We start from the raw sequence: 26,634 nt of genomic DNA, 5'->3' as shown, positions 1-26,634 counted from the left end.
TTACAGACTTTCATATATACATAATGTAGAACATTTTCATAATTTACCATCTGTGGTCACAGTCTGCATATACAATTCCTCTTCTGAGTTCCATCTATGTAGCGTATGCCCTGTGTTATAATATAACAACACTGCTTACATACAAAAAGACTCAGTCGCTTAAAATATATTCGGTAAGCTTTTCATTGACACAGACAGCAAATCTCTGCTCACTAGCTAAGTGCTATTGTGGGAGATGCTTGTGAAAAATTCAGTTGTAGAATTTAAAACTGCAAGAAAAATTTCAGTGAAGTGATACTGAGAAACTGGGCCAAGCAGGACCAACATCTCACTTTAACTTTCCATGGTTTAATGGTGGGGGTCATCATTATTGTCCTTCTTTTATAATTAGTTTTTATTGCAGATTGTGGGAAATAATTAATGGCAAAATAAAACAATCTGAATTTAAAAGTGACCTCAGGACATCAGCATATGAGAGAGTTTGATGACCTTTTTATCCAAAATGTGTGTCTCAAGGGAAAATGAAATCCCTCATGCCAGAGGACACCAAGAAGTGGGAACTCGTCACTCCTGTTTATTTCAGCATAGACCTGGCGGCAGCTTTGCTTCTTGTGCCAGCAGTAGCGGTGGCACTGGAGGGGAGTGTGCGCGGTCGTTGGCCTTCTGAACGAACACAGCTTTCCCCCATTCCTGCCTCAAGTTTGACCACGTCAGAATTTTGAACAGGCAGCTGGTTGATGTCCAATCAAATGGAAGAGGCCAGAGATCAGTGGTGAATCAGCTAAATCCACTTCGTCATTCTTCATAGCTGCTAGTGTTTTTTTTTATTTTTTGAACTAAGAATGTTTAAGTCACAATAAATAAGGCCATCCAAATCAGCAACATTATATTTTTATTTTCTTTTAGAAATAGTGAGGCTTATTTATTTTATGTACTTTCTCTTTAAGCCTCAGATTTAAGCATGGAATGTTAATCTTTAGGGCTACAATTATTTTTATTGTAAATTTATTCTGCTGATCAAAGCCTAGAATTAATCAACTAAATTATATAGAATGACAAAGGGAAAACATAAAATCCTCGTTTGAGAGTCAACCTTAAATAATTTTTTGCGTAAAAAATGGCTGGAATTTTAAAAATAAAAGTGTTATTCTGTATATGTCGTGTTACAGCTGTGACATTCACTAAACCCTTGACCCAGAGAGAAAAATATGACATTCTAACCACACCGGCCAGTGTCAGCCGCAGCGGTTTCATGCTTTGCTCACTAATCTACACAGGGAATGACAGCGTTGTGCTGTACTGTAGTCACTGAGGCTCACGCGGCGGCAATCAACTGGAAACTATGACCTTTTCTGAGTTGTACCCCAGTCTAATTAATTAGTTGTCGACATTTCTACTTATTCAGTTGAGACGGGGGGGCCTCTGCAGCTCCAGCTGATATGATGTGAGGAAATTGTAAAGGGGTTTCTCTGCACTGTTGGGACCCCAAGCTACAATGTGCAGATTGACTTTTTCTTCCATTAAGATGAGCTTGTGGGTCATTGGTATGCAGAATTAACAGACTGAGCCAAACTATTTGGATCCTGCTGTGGGACAAGATGTGTATGTTTACTGATGAGGAAGGCACCAATAAAGTGCCAGATTTTAGCTCAAAATTTGATGTGATGTGGTTCCCAAATAGTAAAGAGAACAGTGGAGCTGCACGAATCAAAGCTCCAGTGGCCAAAGCTGTAAGAGCGACTGAACTGATGTGGAAAGAGAACAAATGGAAGTCTGCCAACTGAGTCTTTCAAAAGTCTTTGGTGCCATTTACAGAAATGCAGGTGCACCGATAACTTGAAAACTTTGCAAAGTTGGGTGGACATGAAAGTAATAGTTTATTTAGTCTCCTACCGTATTCAACTGAATTGAGTCATTTGGTCATGCTAGTAGTGATGTTTTGGTTCCAGTAAACTATACGGGGGGTTTATTTATAAAGTAATTCCCTCATGCACATAAAAACACGATCAGAAATGGAGGGAAAGGCTCATTTATGCAAAAAGATATTCAAAAGATAACTGTCATTGCCCACATACTTCTATTCATAGTGTCCGTTTATCGCTGTTTCTTTCCTGCCCACTTTTGATGACATTGACGTCTGCTTTTCGCCTTGAGCAACCGGTCGTTTTGCATGCAATTGTATCTTTTTTCGAACTTATGAGCTGACAGCTGAGGATGGGGCTTGCGTATCTTCTCCAAAGGCACTGGGATGAAGGCATGATGGTGACTCAGTGTTTCCCCAGTAGAGGAGACTGGATGGGCTGGCAGGAGAACATGCTGACAAACACAGATTGAGTCATGACCTTTAGCGTGCTTGGTCATGACCTCCTACAGCCTGGTCCCAGAGATGTTGTGTAGCATCTTACTCCCAATGGCTGTGTACGGGTGTGTAAACATCTATGTCACAAAAAGGGGGAAAAAACTACTCAACATGACATGCGAATGACAAGGGATGTAATACTGGTTAAAACAGAAAATGGAAGTCCTGAATAAAAGTACATGACCTGATGCTGCAGCTTCAAAACACCTTGAAAACCATATGAATTCTTCACGTGACTCTTTTTCCTCTTGAATGGAAACACTAACTCAGACATTATGGGTTTGTCTTGTCTGTTTGTCAGGAACTCGAGGAGAATTACCAGCGGGCCTACTCTGAAGCCCTGGCGGCCTTTGGGAATGGAGCTCTGTTTGTCGAGAAGTTTATTGAAAAGCCACGACACATTGAAGTACAGATCCTTGGTAAGTGCACTCTTTGACTGTGGGTCAGTTTTATGTGGATTGACTGAAGTTCATTAAGAGACTCACAGAAGTCCTTGAACTCATCAGCAGTGCAAATGTTGGAAGAGAGAAACAAGAATGACAGAGCAGATGATTCTCTGGAATTCATTTTCTCATTATAGTGGATGTAACTCTTTAACCATTCAATATTATGGAACTGATATTTAACTGACACTCTCAGGAAGTGTCTGTATTTGTCTGTGAATATGTGTTTATGCGTACACGTTCATGTGTACAGTGCTGTAGGTGCTTGTGTTACCAGACATCTGTCTGTGTTGGCAGTGCTCTCTTTTGTGCGTGTGTGTGTTTCTGTCTCTGGTGTAGTCCTGAGTGTGTGTGGTCACTGTGAGTTATTACTGTCTTCAGGGCATGCAAGGGATTTAGTGAATTTTCTGAATCACCTGTAAAAAGCCATGTCTTTGCCAACCCTCTGTTTCCCTGCATATCTCCCCTTTCCTTACATCCTCCCTTTTACTTTCCCTTCTCCAAATATATTTCATTATTCAGACTTCGGTTCATAATAGGATGTTACTCAGTATGTGCAGTCCAGATAACAAGAAGATGTGTTACATGGTGGTCTCTGGAGTCATCTGTCTAAGGACACTTAGGATGTCTGTGTTGACCAGTGTATCGTGTGTCATTTCATGCCATATACAGACATGGGTTGTCACATCGTGAGTCTGAAGTCCTGATTTTCTGACAGGGTGTCTCTGGTCGACAAAGCCATAAACTGTCTGTCGATGAACGTGTCTCACAGGGAACCTGGCACGGACAAATGTTTCGTTTACATCTCCTTCACCCCCACTATTCAACCATCTTTCTCTTCATACTTATAATTATTTTAGAATTATCTTTCATGCTCCTGCCACCTGCTTGTCTCCTTGTCTCTGTTTCCCCAGGTGATAAGTATGGTAATGTCATCCACCTCTACGAGAGAGACTGCTCCATTCAGCGAAGACACCAAAAGGTGAAGTCCCCATTTAAAAATTCATCTCACCCAACTTAAAATTTGAATGTGTTTAAGATTATCTTCATGGCATTTCTGCCGTATTACATAGATTAGCGTGAAGTGGATGTTGATGGTGAGTGGGCATGAAACAAAGGTCATAAGCAGGAATCGCACCCGCAAGCACTGCAGGCTGCTAAATACACAAAAGGCTCAAGTGTTTTTATTCCCCTTTTATGCAGGATAATAGGCCAATTAAGCTTTGGATAAATAATCAAGATTATTACTGTCCTGATTATAGCGTTGATTATTATGGTACTTGTGGCCCTAGCTGTTGTAGATGTCCACAGCAGCAGGGGTTAAGAGGATTATACACAAATAAGCCACTGTTGCTGCTGAATGAATTAGAATTAGCACAGGAATAAATTAGGTTTTCTGTCATCACATGATTGTAATTTACATTAAATAGAAATTGTCTAATGTCAGTCAATCATCAGGGAAAACAGATCTCACGTAGTGTTTCACTTAGTCTCGTCACCTCGAAGGACTTTAATCGCTGTTTTCATCATTTTCCTCCTTTCCTTTTAATCAAATTATAGATGATAATCATATTAGCGACTCCATTCATGCCAAAGCTGCTGTTCTTAAATTCTGTGAGACTTAATCTGCCGTTGCCCTTAATCTAAGATCTGTTTGAATCTCAGAAACACGAATAGTCTCTCGTTGAAATATATCTGGAGCGCCGATGGGATATTTTTAGCTTTTCTCAGTGTCTTGGAAGTGCTATTCATCCTTAGTCTTTTTTTTTTACTGGAATACGATTTGATAAAAAATTAAATTTGAATTAAATTGTCTTTCTTTTTTTTAATCAGACACGGGTCACATTGTTTTGAACTAGATTCAATTATTTCTCTTGGATGGGATGACTTGTTTGACACAGTGGAATGAAACAGATGAGCCTTCAGCACAGTGAACCCTACCCACCCAGCAGCCAGGGCGCAGAGCAAATGAAAGGCTGAATGTGACTTCAAATGACTCACTACATCTGATTTGCTAAGGCTGTGACACAAAATTATTCAAAACGATTGCTACCGTACTTAAAAAAACCCACATTTTAATATTTATAAAATTTTGGTTTGGGTTTTTATTCTATGGTTCTGCTTGGTCTGATTTAAGACTCATTTGTAAACTGGCGGCATAGTAAGTGCTCAAGCAGGTCCAGGCATTTTGTTAAAAGCGTCGCTAAATGATGCCTTTATGCAAACAACAGATTAAATGATTGTGCCGTGTGAAAATTATCACTTGTAGCAATGAACCAATGGAGAATAATTGCCCAGCTCTGCGGTTCCCTTCAGTTCTACAGGGAGTTTCAGCATCTGTCAGCTCGTTGTTTCATTTTACAGCTCACACTGTTTCTGTGTTGGCTCACACTCACTGATCTCAACACTGTTTTCACTTAAAAAAAAAAAAAGAAAATCCCACTTTACATAGAAGGTCAAACAAGGCCGTAAAAATTATAGAGAAACCCAACAGTTCCCACAATGAGCGAGATCGAGTGAATCTAAGGCAGGATATCGTTCAAGAGAATTAGAAGAGTTTCAGTGCAGGTCATAAATCCCACCTGGACCAAACTAAAAAGTAGAAGTAAACATCGAATACATTTTCTCAAAGAGGGTTTCTATCATTGTAGGTAGTTTTTGTCACACTGATTTTTTTCTGTTAAGTTTGATTTAATTTGTCTACTGCGACTCCATCCCCTAAACACTATTGTGCAGACTTTTGCATGTGCACAAGATGGCAGCGTTCATATCCAGGATATTCTGACTTAATTTCTGGATTGTATGAAGAAGTGAAGATGTGTCATCCATCTCGATATACAGTCTATATTTGAAACATTTTCTTATCCTGACAATGATACTTTACTGCATTTGCATTCTGAAAATCTCGTGATCACTTTAAGGCGTTATCAATAAAATGATTCTTGCTGTCTTGAAGGTGGTGGAGATTGCGCCAGCCTTCCAGCTGGACCCTCATCTGAGAGACAGACTTCACGCTGATGCTGTCAACCTGGCCAGACAGGTAGGGTTCTGTGATTTGTGGTTTGGTGTTTAAGCCAGTATCAATCAGCCACAAAGTTCTCATGAGTTCCTCCGTCTCTGTGTTTGACATGCAGTCATTTCCCAAAGATTCAAGTTAACAAATTACATTTGCGAAAATACCCCGAGGGAAATTGGGAGAAAAAGTTTTATGAGAGATCTTCTACTTAATCATATTTTAATCAGAGCGCACAAAAGAATAGTTGTGTATTAAAATGATGTTAAATATTAATGTGGCTGTAGCCTGATGTTAAGTTGGGCTATTCACTAGGAAGCAGTATTTCCTCTGAGCTGTCAAGGAAGGTATCAGCACTTTGAAAATGCAGTTCTAGAGTTTTTACCACTTGTAAAGGAAAGTTGGCAGAGTTGAGGAGAAAATTGCTCAGTGACATACAAAAATCTTTCCCAGTGAGGACATGAGGTTTTTTTAGGAAGTCTGAGCCAATCTCTGATGCTACTAATGTTTTTGGTCTATAATTAATCTGCAAAACAACTGGATTCTCCCCAGGAATTTTAATTTGCCATAAACATGCGATTCAAATTAGGGCTGCAATAGTATTTTGCTTAAGTGTGAAAATCAAAATGCGATTTGAATATGGATGGAAATAGATCAGCTGTAAAGAGAGTAAATGCTCCTCTTGAAATGAGTGTTTGAAAAATTTTAGAGTGTATTTCTCTCAAAACAGTTTTGATTGTTGTCACCAGTTGTGCTCCCTGCGTATGCAAAAACATTCACCACAAAATGAAAGCTTACCTTTTATTGCCCCTTTAAAAAAAATATCTCACTGCTTTTGGCTTCTGTGTTGCTAAAAAGTTGTCTAAAATACAGTAGCATCAGTTAGGTGGAGCTTCAACTCTCAGAGGAGATTTCAACTAATGGCCTTTTGGGGTAATGGCCCAGTTGAGGAATGGATAGAAGTGAGGAGGGAGGAGTAGGAGCGGAGGATAGACACAAGAATGGTGATTCTCTAAAGAAATGACCTTGATGATAGTGATGCAGAAATGGTGATATAAGAGAGAGGTAGAAACTTTGTTCGTCTCATGATATGACCTTGCTCTCATCTATTTTTTTACAGTAATCAAATAACCTCAACCGGCTTATCCACCATTGAAATGATAAACCCTGCCTTCTTGTGTGTAAGAGCAGTATCAGCAGCTCACTCTTGTCCATAACTCTGCATATTACCATTTTAGACAAGAATAATGCCGCTCCCCAAATGACAGAGTGCCAGTGAAGAGTGCAGCGTGCATGCATGCTGACGCACACACCCATTTACTATTCTTTATAGGGATTCCACTGTGTTAGTGCATGGACACTCCATCACACAGTTGCAGCCCTGACATGCTGTCAGCGAGAACACGTCCTGGTTGCATGTAGGAGGAAGATTTCTCTTGTTTTCAAACCTTGAATTCACCTGAATTAAATATCTTAAATCTTTATATTTCATATATAGAGTAGGCAGAAAAGACCTTGCCATAATCAGTAATAGTTCAGTTTCTACTCGTCAAGGCCATGCCCTTGATTTTTAACAAAATCGTATTACATGGAGACAAAAGGAAGCTTCTTCTTTGCAAAAGTGTTATTGCAACATATAATGTGCTCAGATAATCGTGAAGGGAGGCTTGTACAGGATAGCAACATGCTTGAAGGTTTGTGTTCATCTCTGCCAGGATGTGGGGAAAAAATGATAAAAGAACCCACATATTTGCTGAAGTGTCAGTCAGATCAATGGAGTAGATTGTTTGTGTTTGGTGGTGTTGTAAGTAACTGCAGCATGTTTTTCTGTCGGTTGTGTCATATCAGCAGCATATGTTGTCAAATTGATGTTTTTGCTTAATTGTCTTCGCCAAGGAGGTCATGTTTTCACTCCTGTCTGTGTGTTGTTTAGTTTGCTTGTTGTAAGGTCACTGATATCTGTTTGTTTGAAATTTGGTGCAGCTTGATTGAATTTAAGATCACTGTCGGACCTTGGTCTTTTGTTAATTTGCATGCATTACAATAAAATAACAGGAACAGACAATTTCATCAAACAACCACTAAGGCACAGGTTCATTTAAAGGTGAACACTGAAAACACTTTCAATGTTACGGGAACAACTGGAACAATAATTGCCCCCATTCCGTGTTTGTACCTTTTTTATACCAAACAGCAAGGTGGAATTAATGTTCAACATTACTACCTTGAACAGACTGTTAAAGCTTCTGCCTCTCTCCCCTCAATCTTGTTGTTTCATTGGTATGTGTAGTCACCTTGTGTCATTCCCTAAAGTGAAGACCTCCTATTCAGGTATGCGCCCAGCTCTCACTGCAGGTGCTGGATACTGCTCTCTGAGCAATGCTGAGGCTAAACTCTGTTACTTAGTTATGTATTATAAATGTGTCTGTATGTTTGCAGGGTTTATTTCTTAATTTGTAAAGTGTTGAGTCCCTTTTATAGAGTAGAAAATGGATTTGTCATTTATACAGAATATGTGTGTTGTAGCTCCTGCCCATATGCAAATGTACACATTAAGAGACGTGTGGTTGTCTCAAGAGGTCAGGTTTCATAGTTTGCTGTTGTTGTGGAAACATTTGTGTTCCAGCTCTTTCAGCACTGAAATGAAACGCAAGAGTGCTCAGACACCTTAATACATCCAGTTCAATTTGCAGCCTTATTAGAGCCTTTTCATTTTAATCAGTAGTTCACCGGAATGTAATGGCATAACATTGTAGACATTAAACTACAATTGTATCGAGTGTGTGTGTATGTGCACACCTGTACATGCACACACAGTTTCCTCCATTTGCTTGTGCCCACACAGTCTCCAAACTGTGTAAAACACTTGGTAAACACATAGAATGATGTTGTGTGTGTGTGTATATATATATATATATGTTTGTGTGTATATATATACACACACACACACCAGATGATGTACTGTCCACACACACACACACACACACACACACACACACACACACACTCTCTCCTACACACACCTGCTATTTCTTAGCTCTTATCTGGTGTTAATGGTGGCTCCGTAGTGCTTCATCTCGCCATCTTTGCGTATCGCCCATCTTCTATTATCAGCAGCCTCCATCTGAGTCTTTCAGAACAGCGCAGTCTTTGAACTCGCTGCAGGCCATAGAATTTCCTGAGAGTGTCTTGGCAGACAAAGTTGCCTGGCAACACTGACGGCTACAGGAAGTGGCTTCAGAGCTCAATAAAAAGGGCTAAACAGAGAGTGGTGAATATCAAGGCGGAGTTCACAGGAAAAACAGGGGATATTGTCAAATGCCTACTCTGCTGTTAGCTGTTATCTGCTGCTCAAACAGCTGATTTTGTGTATTGGCTTGGAAATGTCTCTCTCTTCAGCTTTGATGTCTGGCTTTTTTTGTCGTCTTCATGTTTTCTGTCTGTCACTGACATTTGGTTTAACCAACACATGCAATATCTCAGCCAGTCCTGATTAGTTTTATGAATGATGCATCTCACCATAGCAGTGTGAGGCTTTCCTAATCAAATTGATTGGCTCGCTGGATGGATGCTTCATTTCTTGCTCAATCACCCTTAATTAATAGTGATGTTTTGTTGTTTTAATACGTCTTTGATATCTGCATTTCTCCCCAATGCTGCTTGCATTGAGTCTTTTAGCATCTGCAGTGGACTAAGAGGGTTTGAATACCAACCAACAGACCCCCCTTTGCTTTGTTTTGCTTAATGGGCATGACTTTTATGATTGGAAGTAAAGTTTTAATACCTACATTTGAGCATAAATCCTCCTTTCTCCACCATCAACAAGTTATATGTGCCGTCTATGAGGCATGCAACATCTGTGCACAAATGGCCTGTGGTTTACCTGCCACTGCATATGCAGCACAATCCTATGATCGACTATAACTACAAAGACGGTAAATAACATGACTTAGACTGGAGATTAAATGTGACAAATCTTACTACACTCATTTATGCACAAAGTTTCATTCCCCGCGATAGTTTTGCAGACAACTGGTGTATTGTATTGTTGGCTGGCTGAGTGGGCATAATTCATGGGAAGATACATTTACTGTTTGACATCAGACAACTCACAGTTTATTTTCACTGACTGCTGAGCGTTTACATTGAATGTCTTAGAATAAAGGATGCATTGTGTGGAGTTTCAGAAAGTGTTCTCACAAGCTCTCTCTGCATCATGGCAGTCCCTGGCTTTCTTAGTCTTTAGATTGTTCTCTCAATTCTGATATTTCCCTTTTTTCCAAGTTAGTCTTGTCCTTTTTTATTCATCACAACTTTATCACTCCCCTCTGTCTCTTTCAACATTAGTCCAAACTTGTGTGTAGATGCCAAGATCTTGTATAAATGTTTAATAGGAAGAATGGAAATCCCAAACGTGCTACAATGTCCTTGCAACATTACTGACCAATAAAGTAAGTAGTTCCATGTTGTTAAACTCCAACTGTTGGCAACTGCAGCTCTTTCCCAGTATCATACTGTGCCATCAAAAAGTTGTTCAGGGTATAAAGAGTCCTTTATCGCACCACCTGTGCAACAAGATTTCAACACGAAGTGAAGGGATATTTCAACTGGTCCCAGCCACTGCGATATATTTGTATACGAACAAGCTAAAACTAAACCTGGTTTTCTTAACTTGTACAAATCATCATATTTGTTTAACTTTTGTAAACTTATAGCTACAGGATGAGACTGCAGCTGCATCCTCTCTAGCGTTCTTCTATCCGTTTACACAATTTGTTTAATCAGATGAAGCACCTAGCCATTAGCGAGCCGTCAGCCCTGCTCTGATTAAATGCTGTGAATTTGTAAGTAATAGAGACTGTATTTGCATGCTTCGATATTTATCGCAAGCCATATCGTCATTGCAGTATTGATTGTTAGAACATACAGAGCAGATTTTCCTTTTATATCGTGCAGAGCATGAGCAACTCATTAACTACCATTTTATTAGTATGCATGTAAGCACACTGTAGATGTGTATGGGCATCAAAACTATGCATCTAATCACCTCAACATTTGTCTCATCATGTGATAGGAAAAACAAGCAGGTGGGTGTTTATAGATGACTTTAATGTCAGCCAAGCCATAGTGCCTGCCATCTTTGTTTCATGCCATATTTATCGGTTTAACCTTAAGGATGGGAGAAGCCAGAGTAATTGTCAGAGGCTTGTGCAGCTCTAATTAGGTATTCAGCAGTGGTGTGTGTGTCGACAGATGAGATTTTGTTGCATTTGACTGATGTGATATAGAACTTTTTTACTTGTCTCAGTAGGTGTATTAGTTGGCAACCTTGTTTATTTTGCCTGTGACCTTGAATCCCTATAAATAAATGGGATATTGATTCGAATCATAATAGAGAGACATGCACAGTCTGTATCATGCATATGTTAAATCATGTATTAAATCATGTAGTCAGGTTGGATGGAGGGCAAATTATGTTTATTTGCACACCTGTGAAAAGATGCATTTGTAAAGTGTGTTTGATGCTTCTTGCTACATGTCTTGTACACACATGTCCGTCAATTCTCTGAGGACTTACGTGTGGAATTAGTTGTGCTGTCAATCATGGCGACAGTAAGTGAAGGGATGACACTCTCGCTTAGAAGTCGTGTCCCCGGTTAACACTCAACACAAACACACAAACACATTGATACACTGTTTACTTCGGCCACAAATTCAGATTGACATATTGTCCCTGGAGTTGGTCAGTGTACTGTAAACATTACTATTCATAAACACCCTGCATTGATGTGTGTCTCTGTGTGTTTTGTCCTATTTTTGACTTCATAACCAGCAACACTTTTACCCCGAGATCATATTTTAATATTCCATCAGGAAAACCAGCATTTGGAAATGGGTCAGATGAAAAATGTTCCATTCTTTTTCCCAGTGAGCCCATGCATCTGTCAGTTTTTTCCTTGTTTCTTTTCCTGATTTTATTATTTATGTTGTAGCTCTTTTTTTGGTCTTTACCTGTTGACTCTTTCCTCCAGTGGTTTTCTGCACTGTGCACATCCCCTTTCACATAAATATACTTTAGTGTCTTAATATGAACATTTCCTTTTTTCCTCTGTTTTCTTTTATGCTGCATTCCCTCTGCATTATTTCAATTAATATAGGAAGGTCAACCATAGCACAAATGATGCATCATTTTATTGACAAATTAAAAGCAATCATCCAAATAGAATAAGAGGGAATAAAATGCATTTGTGCCTGCAACCTTTTAAAGGTTATGTTGCATATGAGTTGGATGCAAACATAAGATATAAGGATATGATTATATTTACGTAGTGTTATAAAACTACCAAGTACTGATGTGAAGAGAATGCATCCGTCGCTCCCCTAATCTTGTATTAATCTTGCCGTCCGCTGGTGGGTTATTATCCCGAACAAAAAAAGGTCGGTTTCAGGATATATTCTGTTTAATACTTTGATAATTATGCTGGAAAATCTGACTATTTAGGGATTAATCAAACTGAAATTATTAGATGATCACTCAAAGTATTCAACCATATCATGGACATAGGAATAAATCTATTGAGCATTTTGTTGCTGCTGCATCGATGCAGTTATTTAATCTGTGACACATAGTGAAAGCTGCTGAAAGTATCCAGTGTCTGGAAACTCTTTTTGGAAAAAACACTGACACATAATCTAAGTTTCACAGACAGCCCAAGAAATAACACTGTCACCGTCGTGCTCGCACTTCTTGATTGACAAGTGGTCTGAAAGGAACACATTGCAGAAACACAACAGCTTTGATTAAAAAAAAATGCACATTTTAAGATGTCCACAAGTTAACACAATATAACAGATTTTATTAGTACAAATAAGCTACACATCCCTCAATTTTTGTTGGTCAGTGCCCCTGTGTGTGTGTCTGTGCATGTGGTTTGCTCCATTGTCTGTAGCAAAGACAGTTCGGCTGGAGTGTGTTTCGTGTAGGATGCACAAAGTGAAGCACGAATCTTTTGTGTCAGGGTGACATTGACAGTTGCGATTGGACGACTGCTGTTCTAACCATCCGTGTCTTTTATCCTTATGACTGGAGAGTCCTCATGCTGCATGTACAGTATTTGTAAATTCAGCTTTCACACTACACAAAAGATTATGACTTATTAGACACCTGCCTAAATATCTTGATTCCAAAATGTCCCTCTTCTAATTTATTTATTAACTTCACAAAATCATTTTATCACATTTTTCATGTCACATTCTCATTATGGGCTGAGCCCCCTGAAGCACTGATCATGGAGCTGTCTATGACAGAATGATGTTAAGTTTTATCGAGAGAAGGCAACATGATGTGCTGCACTTTTCCTGGAGGTAAAAATAATTCACTTACTCATCAAAACTCCTCTGCGGCATTGAGTTAAATTGCAAAATGGCAACATTCTAATGGTGCTCATGGGTTTGACCCAAGGAGATGTTGCATTCAGCATCCCAGAGAACTGTGTGCACTATATACCATGGTTTGTGTAAAAAATCACCACAAACTGCATGTGCTCTTATTTATCAGACATATTCTGTGTTCCCCCAATGACCAAAAACTAAACTTACCTATTTTTTTGGCCTCATTTTACATTGTGCCGATATGGGAACATAGGGGAGAGTGTAGACCTGCAGTAAACACACCACCTACAAGAATCAAGCCAGAAACCCATCTCTCAGGATTAACCATCCACCTAGGTGCTGCTTTCCTTAGTCCTACAAAATACATTTATTTTCTAGCTAACCACTACATTTGAGAGGTGGAAATTTGACTATACTTGAGGCGAATGGGCACGATGTGATTATGTTATCACATTCACTTACCTGATCTTAAGCCGATTGGGTCACTGAGAGGCTTTGCTTTGTTAGATGTGTTGCCTGTCTTGGTCTGCGTAGGTTTCAAACAGTTTTTGCAAACAGGCTTTGTGCTGTTTGTGGGCGTGTCCTTGCTGTCAGCTATGTAAGTGAAATAATTCCATATTTTGTTTCTTGCCTCTGCTTTGTCGAAAAACCTTGGATGGCTGGTGTTTACAGCCATTGTTTTGTCACCATGAAAGCTAAAAACATTTGACACGCCCACTGTCCCCTGCAGGCAGTGGAAGCAGGGGGCTGCACACACACACACACACACACACACACACACACACACGGATATAGACACAATTTGAAGGATACATTCATCCTTAAAGGGCCAATAAGACTCAAATGTGTTATTGTAACATTATCTAAGGCAGGGCATCACAATACCTTTCTAGTTTCGGTATAGCATGCAGCACTGAGAGTTATATTGAAATAGACGCCGCTTTTTTATTGCTGATTATTAACAGTATGTTTGTGATCGTGTCTGTTTGTGTTCAGGACGAGCACATGTCTCAGTGATCTGAGACCGTCTAGAAGGGAAACAAGGGTGGAGGGAGGGAAGTACAGATGGAGAGAGATTACAGACTGAGAAGCAGCAGACAATAAAGTACAAAGTAAAAAGAGGGGAATGAATGAACGGATGGAGCAGGATTTGAAGAAGGAAAAGAAACAAGTGAGGTGGTCAAACGATGCAGAGACTGAGACAAAGGGAAGCAAGGAAAAAATAAAAGAGGGGGGGGGCGTATTGATTCTTTCCGCCAGCTGGGGGGGAAACTCAAGCCAACAGTTCTCTCTGAAATTAGAGCCAAGGGAAAGGTGAGAGGAAGGAAGGAGGGATGGATGGAAAAGGAGAAGAAAATGGTGAGAGAGCAGGAAGCTTTTACACTTGTTTGAATCACAATATGCAATAATGAAACTAATGAACAGTTAAAAGTGCACTGTGATAAATTATGAATCAAAGAACTGCTTGGTTCAGAAGCAGCACAACAGCAGCTCTTATAAGATAATGGCTTTATTTTGATTATGCTCCAAAAACTTCAGGACTAAATGATTTTGAATCATCGCGTTGTGTCAAAACGCTCAAGCAAAGTGATTTGAAAGAAATAGACGCAGTTAACGCAGATAAAATCAGAAAATGACAAACGCTCAACACTGGGATTAATGAAAGGAATGAAAGCTTGTGTAATGATAATGTCAAGTGATTGTTTTAACATGTTGGAGAATGAGTAAGTACTTTAAATTGATGGGGTCTTGAAACCAAACAGGGAAAACCAAGCAGAGAGGCCATCAACAGTAGTTAGAGTTTATTGTTTAAATGGAACAACAGTCAACATTCTCTGAGATGCTTTAAAATAAATTTGAAACGGTTATTACGAACCCTTCCACATCAAGATATTCAGAGATTCTGCTGTATCGCTGTTCAGCTGTATTTGCTTGTTTACACTGAACCAAACCAAGCCGGCATGATGTCGCCTTAGTGTGTGATTTGTAGATTGCACGCAGGCTTTCCAAAATCAGAGCTGTGACGTGGAACACAACAACAGCAGCAGCTTCCTGTCCCACTATGACGGCTCTCCCTTATACACACTCATCGATCCTCTCTGTGACTGCCTCCGCTGCTGATATAATGGCAGAACAACTGCTGCGGCTGGTGTTTGTTGAAATCTGTAAAATTAGTGTCAAAAAAACACTGATGCTTAGTTACTGTGGATACACAGTTTGACCGCTTGTTGTTAGAGCAAGTCTTGGTTATTTAAAGTACTAGTGCAGTGCCCCCTGTAAACCGGCCTGCTTTGTAAACCTTTTTCTTGGCTTGTGTCCTCTTAACAGTTCTACAATATACTGTCACTTCTTTATTGTTTGTGTGCTCAATGTTGTGTGCAGAGCTTTTTATAAAGTCTATGATGCAGAGGTTAGAAATCTTTTATTTACTGTAGTGAATGTTTAACGTGTCCAAATCACACCAAACTCAGCACTTTTCCATGGCCACTAAGAATACGGTTCTTGAGATATGCCACTTACAGACAGACAGACAGACATTTGCCTAATTGATAGGTAGATAATAAATCCATCTTCGATTTTCCTGTTTTGTGTAGCTGCAGTCTAGATGATGGGAGGGAGGGGAGCTGGCCCTTTAGCTTCACACTCAATTTTGCCACATTAACAGTTATCGAGCACATTGGCCCACAGTTTTACAGTAAACTCTGAGATCAGGACATCCTGTCACTTTAGTTAATTTTTAATAGAATAAATGATTTATTTACAATTTATGCCAAAAAGACATTACTGCCTGACTGCTGACAGGTGTACTTGGCCACTTTTGGCAGAAGCTTGTAAATTACACTTTGGCTTGTAATGAAATCATCAGTGTCACATTGGGGTGTTGATTCCCCGTCAGGCCTCATTTTGCAAAACTGATGGGTTCGCACTAGTTTACCACTTTTTCAGCATGCTAATGATGTACAGTATCTTAATGGCTCCAACTATATTACACAGATGCTTTCTGCCAGCTCTGCCCTTTGAGGACCGCTAGGAAACATGAGGAACATGCTTTTTTTTTTCTCCAAACAAATCTATTGTGGAATTGTTGCCATAATGTGCTGCTGCATGCAATAAAAAGTGGAATCTGTGATGAGGAGAGACGGAAGAAAGAGAATTTGCCTTCGGGGAAATTCATTTGGAAAGAAAAGAAACATTTTTCAAGTCTTTTGACTGAACAAACAGTACACAGGAGCACTGTCTCTCTGTTCTCTCCCACACAAAGCCTCAGCACTGATGAATATTCACTCAGCTCTGTTGGCCATTTTGGTTGCAGCTGTGGATGCAGAATTGCTTCACTTCACATTCCATTGAAGAGGGGGAGGAGAAGAATGGGAGACCCCCCCCCCCCTTCCTCTCTCTTTCCTCATCCCCTCATTTCACTTACATAAGAAAGCGAGAACTGTTAATGAAACCGGAGTGGACACACACACTCACAAGCAGGCACTCAACAGACTCACTGGCATCAGCGCTTTTTCCCTGTTTTGCGTGACTTGCTGCTTATGCACACGGGATAATGTGAACGAGATTTCACTCGACCACTTAACTTTCTCTCTCACTTCATACCACCCATCTCTACTCTCCCATTTTTGCAGTTCAACTTAATTTTTCTGATTATCCCCGTTTCTGCACTCCGCAGTTATTTGCCCTTTCTCCCTCTGAGTTTCCTGTTTATCTTTATTTTAGTTTTTCTTCTCTTTTTTTCACTCCACGTCCTATCTTTCCCGCTCTCTCTGTCAGACTGTCACCCTGCCTGTGACAGGTGTTTGTGTCTGTGCAAAATCAATGCTCCATCTTTCCCATCCAATCTCTCTCTTGCATTTACACTGTGCTTAAATAATTTTAGTTTTGGTGCAGAGCTGAAGCTACCTTTCTACAGCATATATGAATTGTAAAGAAATTGGAATAGGCAATTAACACATCATAAAAACAAATGCCTTCTATATAGTGATTGTGTGTGCATGTGTGTCATAGTTAATTAAATGCACTTCTATCTGAAGTCTTGTGTGAAATGGGGTAAAAGTTATTACAAATACTGCTTATTGGATTCGAATTATATAAGTTGAATTCGTTGTTATCAAATTAGTGTTATTGATTAGACTAATTACGCAGCATAATATAAATCAGATATTAATCATAATTGGTTCATAGATAATTCTGTCTAAAATATTAGATGAGTGGAATTCAGGTAATTGCAGGAATGACAATATTGTGTGTGGCGAGGTCCCGTTGATATACAAGCATGACCACTCTCGAGCTGTCATTTCACCTTGTTTTTATAACATCAAATAACAAATTAGAACCCAACTTACTGTAAAAATGAACACTTGAACACCCTAAAATTACAGAAACCATCTTTAAAGGGAATGTATTTGATGTGCAGACATGGAGAAGGCAGGGTTTATGGCCTGTATTGTAGCCAGCCACCAGGGGGCAATCAAGATGCTTTTGCTAGAGTTGAGCTTTTAATTGTGTGTTAAATAATTTTGTCTACCCTCCAATTTGTGCGTCTGTGGCCATGGAAATATGCAGTCTACACTGATGTGTATGAGCTTTGAGACAATTTAGGTCTTACTCTGTGTTTATAGGTTAAAACCAAGTCTCACACGTAGGGGACAAAACCTTATAAAATATTAACATGTATTCACACTATACTGGCAGCATCCATTGGATGTATATTTAGATTTATGCCTACAGAACACAAACATATGCATTCAGTATAGAAAACATGCAAATTAACACATACATATAATACATACAGGATTTATTATTCTGACACAAATTACAAACAATTGAGTGACATGCACATTCTCATGAAAATGGATTGACACAATGGATTGGATTGATTTAGGGCACACATGCATATCACACATCATAATTAGGAAGAAATGCAAAGAAGCACAAATTCATTCCTCCTCCTCGTATTCTTTTGCCACTCTTGTCTTCTCTTTTTTCCCTTGTGTCTCCTGCTTTCTCTCTCACCACTTCCTCACTCCCTCCGGCTGTGTCAAACGCTGCAGTGTGGGTGTTGTCACACAGTACAGCCAAATCTCTTTAGTTTAACACACACACACACACACTAAGCAGTGTGCAGACACATGCACACAAACCGCAGTCCTATGAGCTAGAAAAACCCATTTCTGCCCTGACTACCTTTTGGAAGGAGTAGAGAACGAGGGAGTGAGGGGAGGAGAGAAATGAGAGCTAGGGGAGTAGGCAACTGAGGGGTGAGATGGAAGGATAGGGGAGGAGGAAGCTATAGCGAGAGAATAGGAGGAAGAAAATAGCATTTAGCCAGTTTTATTTCCAAGATACTGATTGTGTATTTACAAATGTAAATGTGTTTGTGTCTGATTGAGAGGGCACACCTCTCTGCATGCCTCAACAATAATCTGTGTGTGTGTAGTCATTGTTTGTGTACCGGCATGTGTGCGCCTGCATTTGTCCAGCTGTGTCTGTTGTGTGCTGCTCTTTGATCGTTAGGCAGCTGTATTCACTCCTCCTCATCATGTCACAGACAACAAGCTCATTATACTTCCATTAACTGCTGACAGAGCGAAGGGTGAATGAGGGCAGAGTGAGAGACTGAGTGAGGGAAATAAAGTGGTGAACAGGAGAGCATCACTGGGTTACCCGCCCAAAAGAAATGAGGAATAATGCCTGATATTAAGACAGCTTTGGGAAGAGGGATGACTGGAGCATACAGGAGAGACTGGACCAGATGAGAAGATGGATACAAGATCAGGGAGGAGCAGTATAGAAAGAGGGGGAAGCCTAAAATAAACCAGGGAATATGTAAGATTGTGAAAAGAGGAGGAAAGCGAGTGCAGCCATATGAGGGGTAACGTGAGACTTTAAGATAAGACAGTGTTGACGTTTTGACTGGCAATGTGAGTGATTATCTGAATACACAATACACTTGACACTTTAAGGGGTTTAAAGTTTCAATTTTCAGTCTTAAATCTCAATGTCTTCATTATATTGCTGAACAAACTCAGCATTGACAAGTAAAATGTTCTATATATTTAAAGATGGAATGATACTATCTTAAATGCTATTTCTCAATGTATGAACTCAGGCTGTTTGGACAGGACATAGAAGAGAGAGATTAATCAAAACTATAAACCACTAGTCGTTTTCACAGCAGATGCTTTGACTTGTCACCACACAAAAAGCACAAGTGTCATTAATATCAAATGTTGGCTCTAGGTGTCTTGCATTATGCATGTTTTCTCACTGGCTTGGCCCACTGAGCCATAGTTAATGTAACGACTGGAGTAATACCAGTTCTTTAACGTGTTAAAAAACATTTTCACTCAATGTGTAGTGCCTCACAGACTGGCACAAGTCTCATTGGATCAGCAGGCACATTGTCAAGGTCTTAATCTTTGTTACCTTCATCGTTGTTTTCATTAATCAAAGTGCTGTATTGTTCTTCAATATTGCTCCCGTCGCTTAGAAATGCAGACTTAAAAACTTTTTATAGAGGCTGAGAGCACAGAAAAACAAAAAAACATAGTATTTCAATGAAACACAAAACATTTCAGCACAAAGATGATATCGTAAAAAACTTGCACACGTCTCATCTGTTTGGCTTGCCACCAAGTAAATTATGGATATATGAAAATTCTGCTCACATTACTATAACTTTACACTTTGGAGCAGCCACTGGCATTTTAAACTCAGGAAAATTCATTCATATTCCATTATTAGGGCACCAGTGTAGAAGAAAGATTGAGAGATAGATGCTGAGGCGAGCAGACGGATACTGAGAGAAGGTGTGTGCAGTAATGGGGCAGAGAATCAAAAAGACACTTATAAAATGTTATGGTCTCATTTATCGCATGAGTTAGAAGCAGATGAGCAAGCAGTTTTAAAGCTGTAAAAGTCACATTTAGGTGTTTTTTTTTCAGTTTTATCTTACTGTGTATGGGTTACTTGAAATAGTTCTGTTTAAAATTTGTAATAATACAACACCTTTAAGCTACTCACACTAACCTATTGGTCCTTTGACTTTTTTCAAAGCAGAATGGCCATTTCAATTCATTTTTCATTTTGAGTGCCAGGGTTTTTTCCACCCAGTAATTCTATGTAGACTTACCTAGCCATAAGAAAAATGTGGAAGTCAGCTGTCAGTGGCATTTCATAAAGGTTGAAACCATGAGATTTTTGCTGGAGATGGAGAGAAGTAATATTGAGGCAAAAAAACCAAAAAACACAGGGGGACAGGTAAATGTTACGAGAGCAAGGAGGAAAAAAGGAAAAGTAGAGAAAATAAATTTTTGGCATAAGATGTGAAAACCAAACACACACACACTCTATAGGAGTTCATTTCATGGTGTCATAAGATGTGACAGCTTGGGTTGCGTGGCTGACAGCGAATCAACCCATAGAAGCATCCTCTGAACTGTGCGGTGTTATTTTGGGACGAGTCTTTATTTCCGTCTCTGTCCCTCCAGTACATCTAAAGTTATGGCTGCACTTTGCACCTCTGTGACTTTTTTTTTTTTTTTTTAATTAATTGATAGTAAACATCAGATTTTATGGGCCCACAATGTTGTGTCCACACATGGACTGTAAATTCCTGTTAGGTGTCTTCTGTGGTTGTATTGATTTAAAATCTGTCTGGATTGCCTTTCCTCTAACTCTCTCCAGCTTCTGAATGTGTGTGCACTTTATTGCTGCGTAGCCTCCACACTAACTCCCATTACACTCCTGGCTGATGGCCTTACCCTGCTTCCTTTTGGTTCACAGAATCTGTCAGTAATGCGAGAAATATCGACAGATTGATTTTTATTCTTTTTTGCATCCACATCATCATTGATGTTATGTCATGGCTGTGAAATCACATTGAAAGCCGCAGCTACACACAGGCTGATTTGTTTGTCAAGCTACATAAAAGCCCAGAAATAATGGAAACGTAACAAATAACATTGCTTATTGCAAATCTCCCTGCCTCTAAAATTAATCCTAGTGGCCATATACACTTTAGTCTGATGCTTCTGTCAGTGATTATTATTATTACGTCTGTACAATCACAATATCCAGAATTACATGGACATTGTCATTATTCAGGATTAAAATATTCAACAAAAATGCCTTACATCCAGTATGTCAGCAAATAGGAATTAAAATAAGAGACTTAAGTAGATATCTTGGTTTAATAGTTGTGCATTGTAGAGTATAACCAGATATGCAGTAAAAATGCACAAATTAATGAAAATGATGTGTGTTAGGGATGAACATCGAGAAAAGTAAAGTCATAATGAACATTTATATGGTCCTTCTATCCATCCATCCATACGTCCATGCATCAATACATACGGCCATGCATGCAACCACCTATTCATTCACCGGTCCGTCGGTCCATCCATCAATTAATCCATACCACTTATCCTGTGGGGGGGGGTTGGGCTGGAGCTAATTGGACACAAGTCTGAATAAAAGAATCGTTGACAGACAGATGAAATCAGCAATGTTACATATTCCTTGTGTGACACAGAGCCTTTGTTTCTCCAAACTGGCTGCTGTAGTTTAGTGATGAGTCTTGTACATCATGTACAGTACGTGCACAACTCTGCTCCTTCCTTTCATCACTCTTACATCACACATCTCGGTCATTATTCATCTCAGGCCTCTCACTAACACTGAGTTTTTTTTCTTGCTGTAAATCTACTGGCTTTGATTGTGCTTTGAGCTCAGCTAGACAACTCTATTTCTTTCTGTCTATCACCTCATCTCTTTTCCACACCGTCTCTGCTCATTGTTTACCCATCTGCTTCCATCACCATCTACCTTCCCTCATCTTGTCAATCCTCTTTTTGTCCCTCTTCCCCGTCCATGCATCGCTCTAATGCCATCTGTCAATCTGCGACCTTTCAGTCCTGACTCACTCGGGACACTTTCTTTTATTACATTTTCTTAAACATTTGAGTAGAAAAGACTTATTTTCTAAAGGATAGACAACCACATAGGGAGAGGAAGAGGAGTGATGAAAGTGCCACATGCGGATAGATGGCAGTTGGGAAAAATGACTGAGTTGTAGCCATGGAGGGAAAAAGAGAAAAGGAAGGATCAGAAAGGAGTGAACATAGTGAGGGGGCGGAATAGTGTGATAGAATTTGACGTTTTTGCTCTGACTAAAAATGCAGACGTTTACAGAAGGTGTATGGTTAGTATAATGGTTTAAAGGGTCATTGCGTAGAATTTAGTGACATCGAGTAGTGAAGTGTTGCAGCCTGTCCACACCCTCAGGCTCCAAACATGAAGGAGAACCTGTGGTAGCCTTCAGTTGTCATAAAAACTCAAAAGATTTTTAGTTTGTCCAGTTTGGGCTACGGTAAAAAACATGCCGAACTCCGTAAAGAGGACCCGCCCCCAATGTAAAAAGTTAAGTATTTAAATATTAAGTGTCCATTCTAGGATAACAAAAAATACAAATTAGATGAAACACACTTGTGAAAACATATATGATAATTTTATATACAATTTCTGCCAATAGATCCTTTTCACCTAAATCTTACACACTGGACTTTAATGACTGAGTCTGCATGCCTCCACACGAGGGACATGTTTCCGACCCTCTGTGTTGGCTTTCATCCAGGCTGCTAAAGTGTCCTTGAGAATAACATTTAGTCTTCACTAGTCTTGCTTAGCTAGACCCATCAACAGGCTGCTGTGTCAGCGCTGGTGAATAGTCTAGCTGTTCCCATTAAAATTCTGCAACAGGAGAGAAAACACTCTGGCCTTTATATTTCTTTAAACCAATCACATTTCTTTTGGTTGATGCTAAGACCAGGATGCAGCAGCTGCAAATTTATGTCAGTGGGAACTTGTTTTGGTGGAACTTGTACGGAGGGGGGGTGATCATGGGCAGTGGTTAATTTCTCACAGTCTACATCCAGGATCTTGGAAGATGTATTTAAATCATGAGCTGTCATGGTAGGTGCATCACTTTAGGAATGACAGTGTTGTTCGGTTAATCTTCAGCTTTAGTCTAGACTGAAATTTTTCCACTCGATGAGTAGCCATGAAGTTGTGCACAGATATAACTTTTGAGAAAAGGATGAATCCTGACTTTTCCTCTAACGCAGCGTGACGGAGCTGCTTGCATGACTGTAGTCTTCAGTGGAACTTAATCATGTGCCAGTTATACTTTATAAAGAGTGTTCTTCTTTTTGGCACACTCTTGTCCTCCTAATTAGTATGCATGCTGTAGTTCAGATACTTTTTGACAGCTTAACCAGCATGGAGAAGAGCATAATCGAGCATTTACATATCATTACACCACAGTTGCAAACATATTTTTAACAAAGCTTGGGTGTTCTGGTCCTTATTGGGAATCTGTTAAGTGTGCATTATGTATTACTTATGACCGTGCTCAGCAAACACTAACATGCTGCAATTTGGGCAATTCAGGAGGGAGTCTTATCCTGTCTGACTGCACCACAATCAACAACACGAGTGGAAATGCACTCCGAGATGATACACCCGCGCTGCATGCAGTCTCACTTGTGTTGTTTAAGTATCAAAAGGTTTAAGCACATTTGAGTTTTATTGAGAAAAAGCAAGTGTTATAAATTGTTGAGTATTGTACAAGGGATGCAGGCCAGCCAAAATAATACCTTGATAATGTTGCTGTAAAATTAGCGTAATATATTTATTTTGTGGGCATATGTGTGGTGTAGCTATTAATATGAGTGCTGTAGAGGAACATGTGTAATTATAGCCTCAAGCTGCAATAAGTGGGTTCTGACCCCTTTGTGCTCAACAGAGAGAAGCAGCTCGAGCGGCATAAATTAAGTTCATGAGCAGCAATGAGCAGGTTTCATGCTGAGGAAAAACTGAACAAGGTCACTTCAGCTGGTTAAACTCTGGTTAAAGACCATGTCACACCAATCACACAACGTTCAGTCATTCATCTCCCCTTCATCAAATGTAAAGGATACAGCACAGAAGATGTCGGCAGTGAGTTTAATAAGGGTTTTCTCAAGGGCCAATTTACACAAATATTTCAGAGTTGACCCCCCTGTCCTCTGCTCACTTCCAATCTGTGCAAGTGAGGAAGTTTGCGGAACGTTTGCTTCCTGTGGTGATGAGAATCACATCGCGGCTTCAAGTGGAGTTCAACTTTCACACATTAGTATGTGTGACTTTGGCATCGTTCAAGCAAAGATCTGATAGGTCAGACCCACTTGTACCAGTCAACATGTCCCCTCAGATACTAAGTTAACACTTGACCACTGTGTATTGAGGGACACGTATTTGGTAGATATGGTGCCCCGCTATGGGTTGGACTGAAAATGCTTTGGTAGGCCTGGTCCCAAAGAAGATTTATGATGAATGGAGAAATTCTTAGTTATATCCAAAGGGTTTTCATACATTTCACTGTTTGCATTAATCTAAAACTTTGACCCAACACTGTGACCTTGACCTTTTAACAGATTTGAAAAAATCAAAATCTGTGGCACTCTACCTCCAAGCAACTTTCCGAGTTTTTACTCAGGACAGACAGAAAGACAAACACCACTGATCACAATACACTTGCTCACTGCCTTGTTGTGCAGGTGTAATAAGTATGATTTTCAATTACCTGACCCTCTTGGCTAAAAGCACCCCCATGAGACAGCAATAAGGATGTTTTATCACTCCCATTTAAATCTGAGAAAGCCTCTGTATCCCTCATGGTTGTTTTTCTGTCACAAAGTTTATGATCAAACATGTTGTAGTCTTTATGTCCAGCAGATTATTTAATATAAAAATGAAACAGCGTGTGGAAAACAGAAATGGAGATGGTAGAGCATGACCTGAATCTTAATTACAGGGGCAGAGGGTATAGAAGTGAGAGTATGGACAGGTATGATTGAAAGAGAACTGATGGAAATAGGTAATGGACTTAAATCTTGGAGAAAAGCTGGAATGGAGGGATGAATATATGAATTGGCAAACAGTCGAAGGGATTCTGCTCAAGTTCCTTTCCATTACAGCTGGGATGAGAGTGAGCGTGTTGGTGCATATGGGGCTGTGTGTAGGTTTGTGTGTGTGGGCGTTCACATGCTTGTGCTCATTACAGCCTAATCATGACTTTTTTCTGCCTTTAGGCACGTATATGTGATATGTGTGCATCTGTGCATCACTGCAAATGTTTGTGCCAGTGTGTGTTTTTTATTGTGTACTCTGCGTTCGGGTGGGTGAGCACCACTGCTTTGGCAGCTCCCTGCAGCACAAGGATTAGAGAGGTGGCACCACTGAAATGGAGCTGATCTTTTCCAGAATGTGTGTTTGTGTTATTCTGTGGTTATATCAGCAGCGAATCAGATGAGAGTAGTGTGTGTTGCAAATCTGAAAGGGAATTGGATCAGATTACAGAGAATCTTGGCACCAGATTAACTCCAATCCCCAGAAGAGAGACGATAAATGAAAGAAAGGAGAGGAGAAGTGCAGTTAAAGGAAAGCAGCACCAGTGATGTTTATAGAAGAGGAGCGTAAAGTGAAATGTACTGTAGGATTTTGGTTAGGTAATAACTGCTTTGTAATGTGATTGTGCGTCTCTAAAGTTGCTGTGTGTAGCACCTTTAAACAGCTTTTCATTTTCTGCTTGTGGTACCCCTGTGTATCATACACGAATAAAAATCAAAAATGAATCAGTTTATATGAGTAGCTGTTTTTCATGGCAGGGACTTCTACTACTGCTCTTCCCACATCTGCTGTAAATTTTGACTCCATTCCTCTACTTATTGTCACTGTGTGCAGTTTTCACTTGGGCTTTACTGTAAATTAAGATTTAGTGAAACCTGTATTTTCTCACTCCACCTCTTGGCAATGCAGGAAGCTCTGACGCAGCATGTTTTGTTTTGGTTCTGAAAAATAATCCAACAAGTTCCTCAGTGGACACAATGAACTGACAATAGTAATGTCTGCTGGATCTGACATGAAAATTCTCTCCTCCTGTGATCTGATAGGCATTGTCATCGTGCCGGTTCTTTTCCAGGTGTTGGATTTTACACATTTAGGGCAACATTTCCTGAAGTTATCTGAAGTCCACCTGCAATTTCACTAGAATTTTCTGCATTTGGTGGCTTGGATCTGAAGCTCAGATCCAAGCCACTCTCAGATCCAAACTCTTCTCTCCTAGCAACGAACTGAGCTCCTGATGTTTATCATGTTGCCTGCTTTTTTGAATCCTTTCAGTGCTGATATATATGCACAGATGTCTTTGTCTTCTCCACTTTGTAACTGAGCGTCTTCTCCCTCAGTTTTTCTTTCCCTCTGCAAAAGGGTTTTCAGCCATTTGATTTCCTTAGTGTGCTGCGCGGCTTGCCTGTCTCAGGCTGCACGACTTCCTCACAGGCATCAGAGGTCTCTCTTTGCTCATTTGAATTACTCCAGGA

General features: G+C 39.8%; 1 protein-coding gene across 3 annotated transcripts in view; it reads left to right on the top strand.

Annotated features, from left to right (window-relative positions):
* Positions 1-26,634, top strand: part of LOC109634836 (pyruvate carboxylase, mitochondrial) — a 259,041-nt gene that overhangs the window by 20,717 nt on the left and 211,690 nt on the right. For all 3 annotated transcript variants that reach the window (XM_069518208.1, XM_020095553.2, XM_020095554.2), the window contains exons 7-9: positions 2,661-2,778; positions 3,717-3,784; positions 5,759-5,842. In XM_069518208.1, the coding sequence (XP_069374309.1) occupies positions 2,661-2,778; positions 3,717-3,784; positions 5,759-5,842 (270 nt within the window). The remainder of the gene's footprint in view (positions 1-2,660; positions 2,779-3,716; positions 3,785-5,758; positions 5,843-26,634) is intronic.

This window comes from Paralichthys olivaceus, chromosome 22, assembly GCF_024713975.1.
Source record: "Paralichthys olivaceus isolate ysfri-2021 chromosome 22, ASM2471397v2, whole genome shotgun sequence".
NCBI lineage: Eukaryota > Metazoa > Chordata > Actinopteri > Pleuronectiformes > Paralichthyidae > Paralichthys > Paralichthys olivaceus.
Note: the sequence above shows the minus strand (reverse complement) of the source record. Positions and strands in the feature narration are given on the sequence as shown.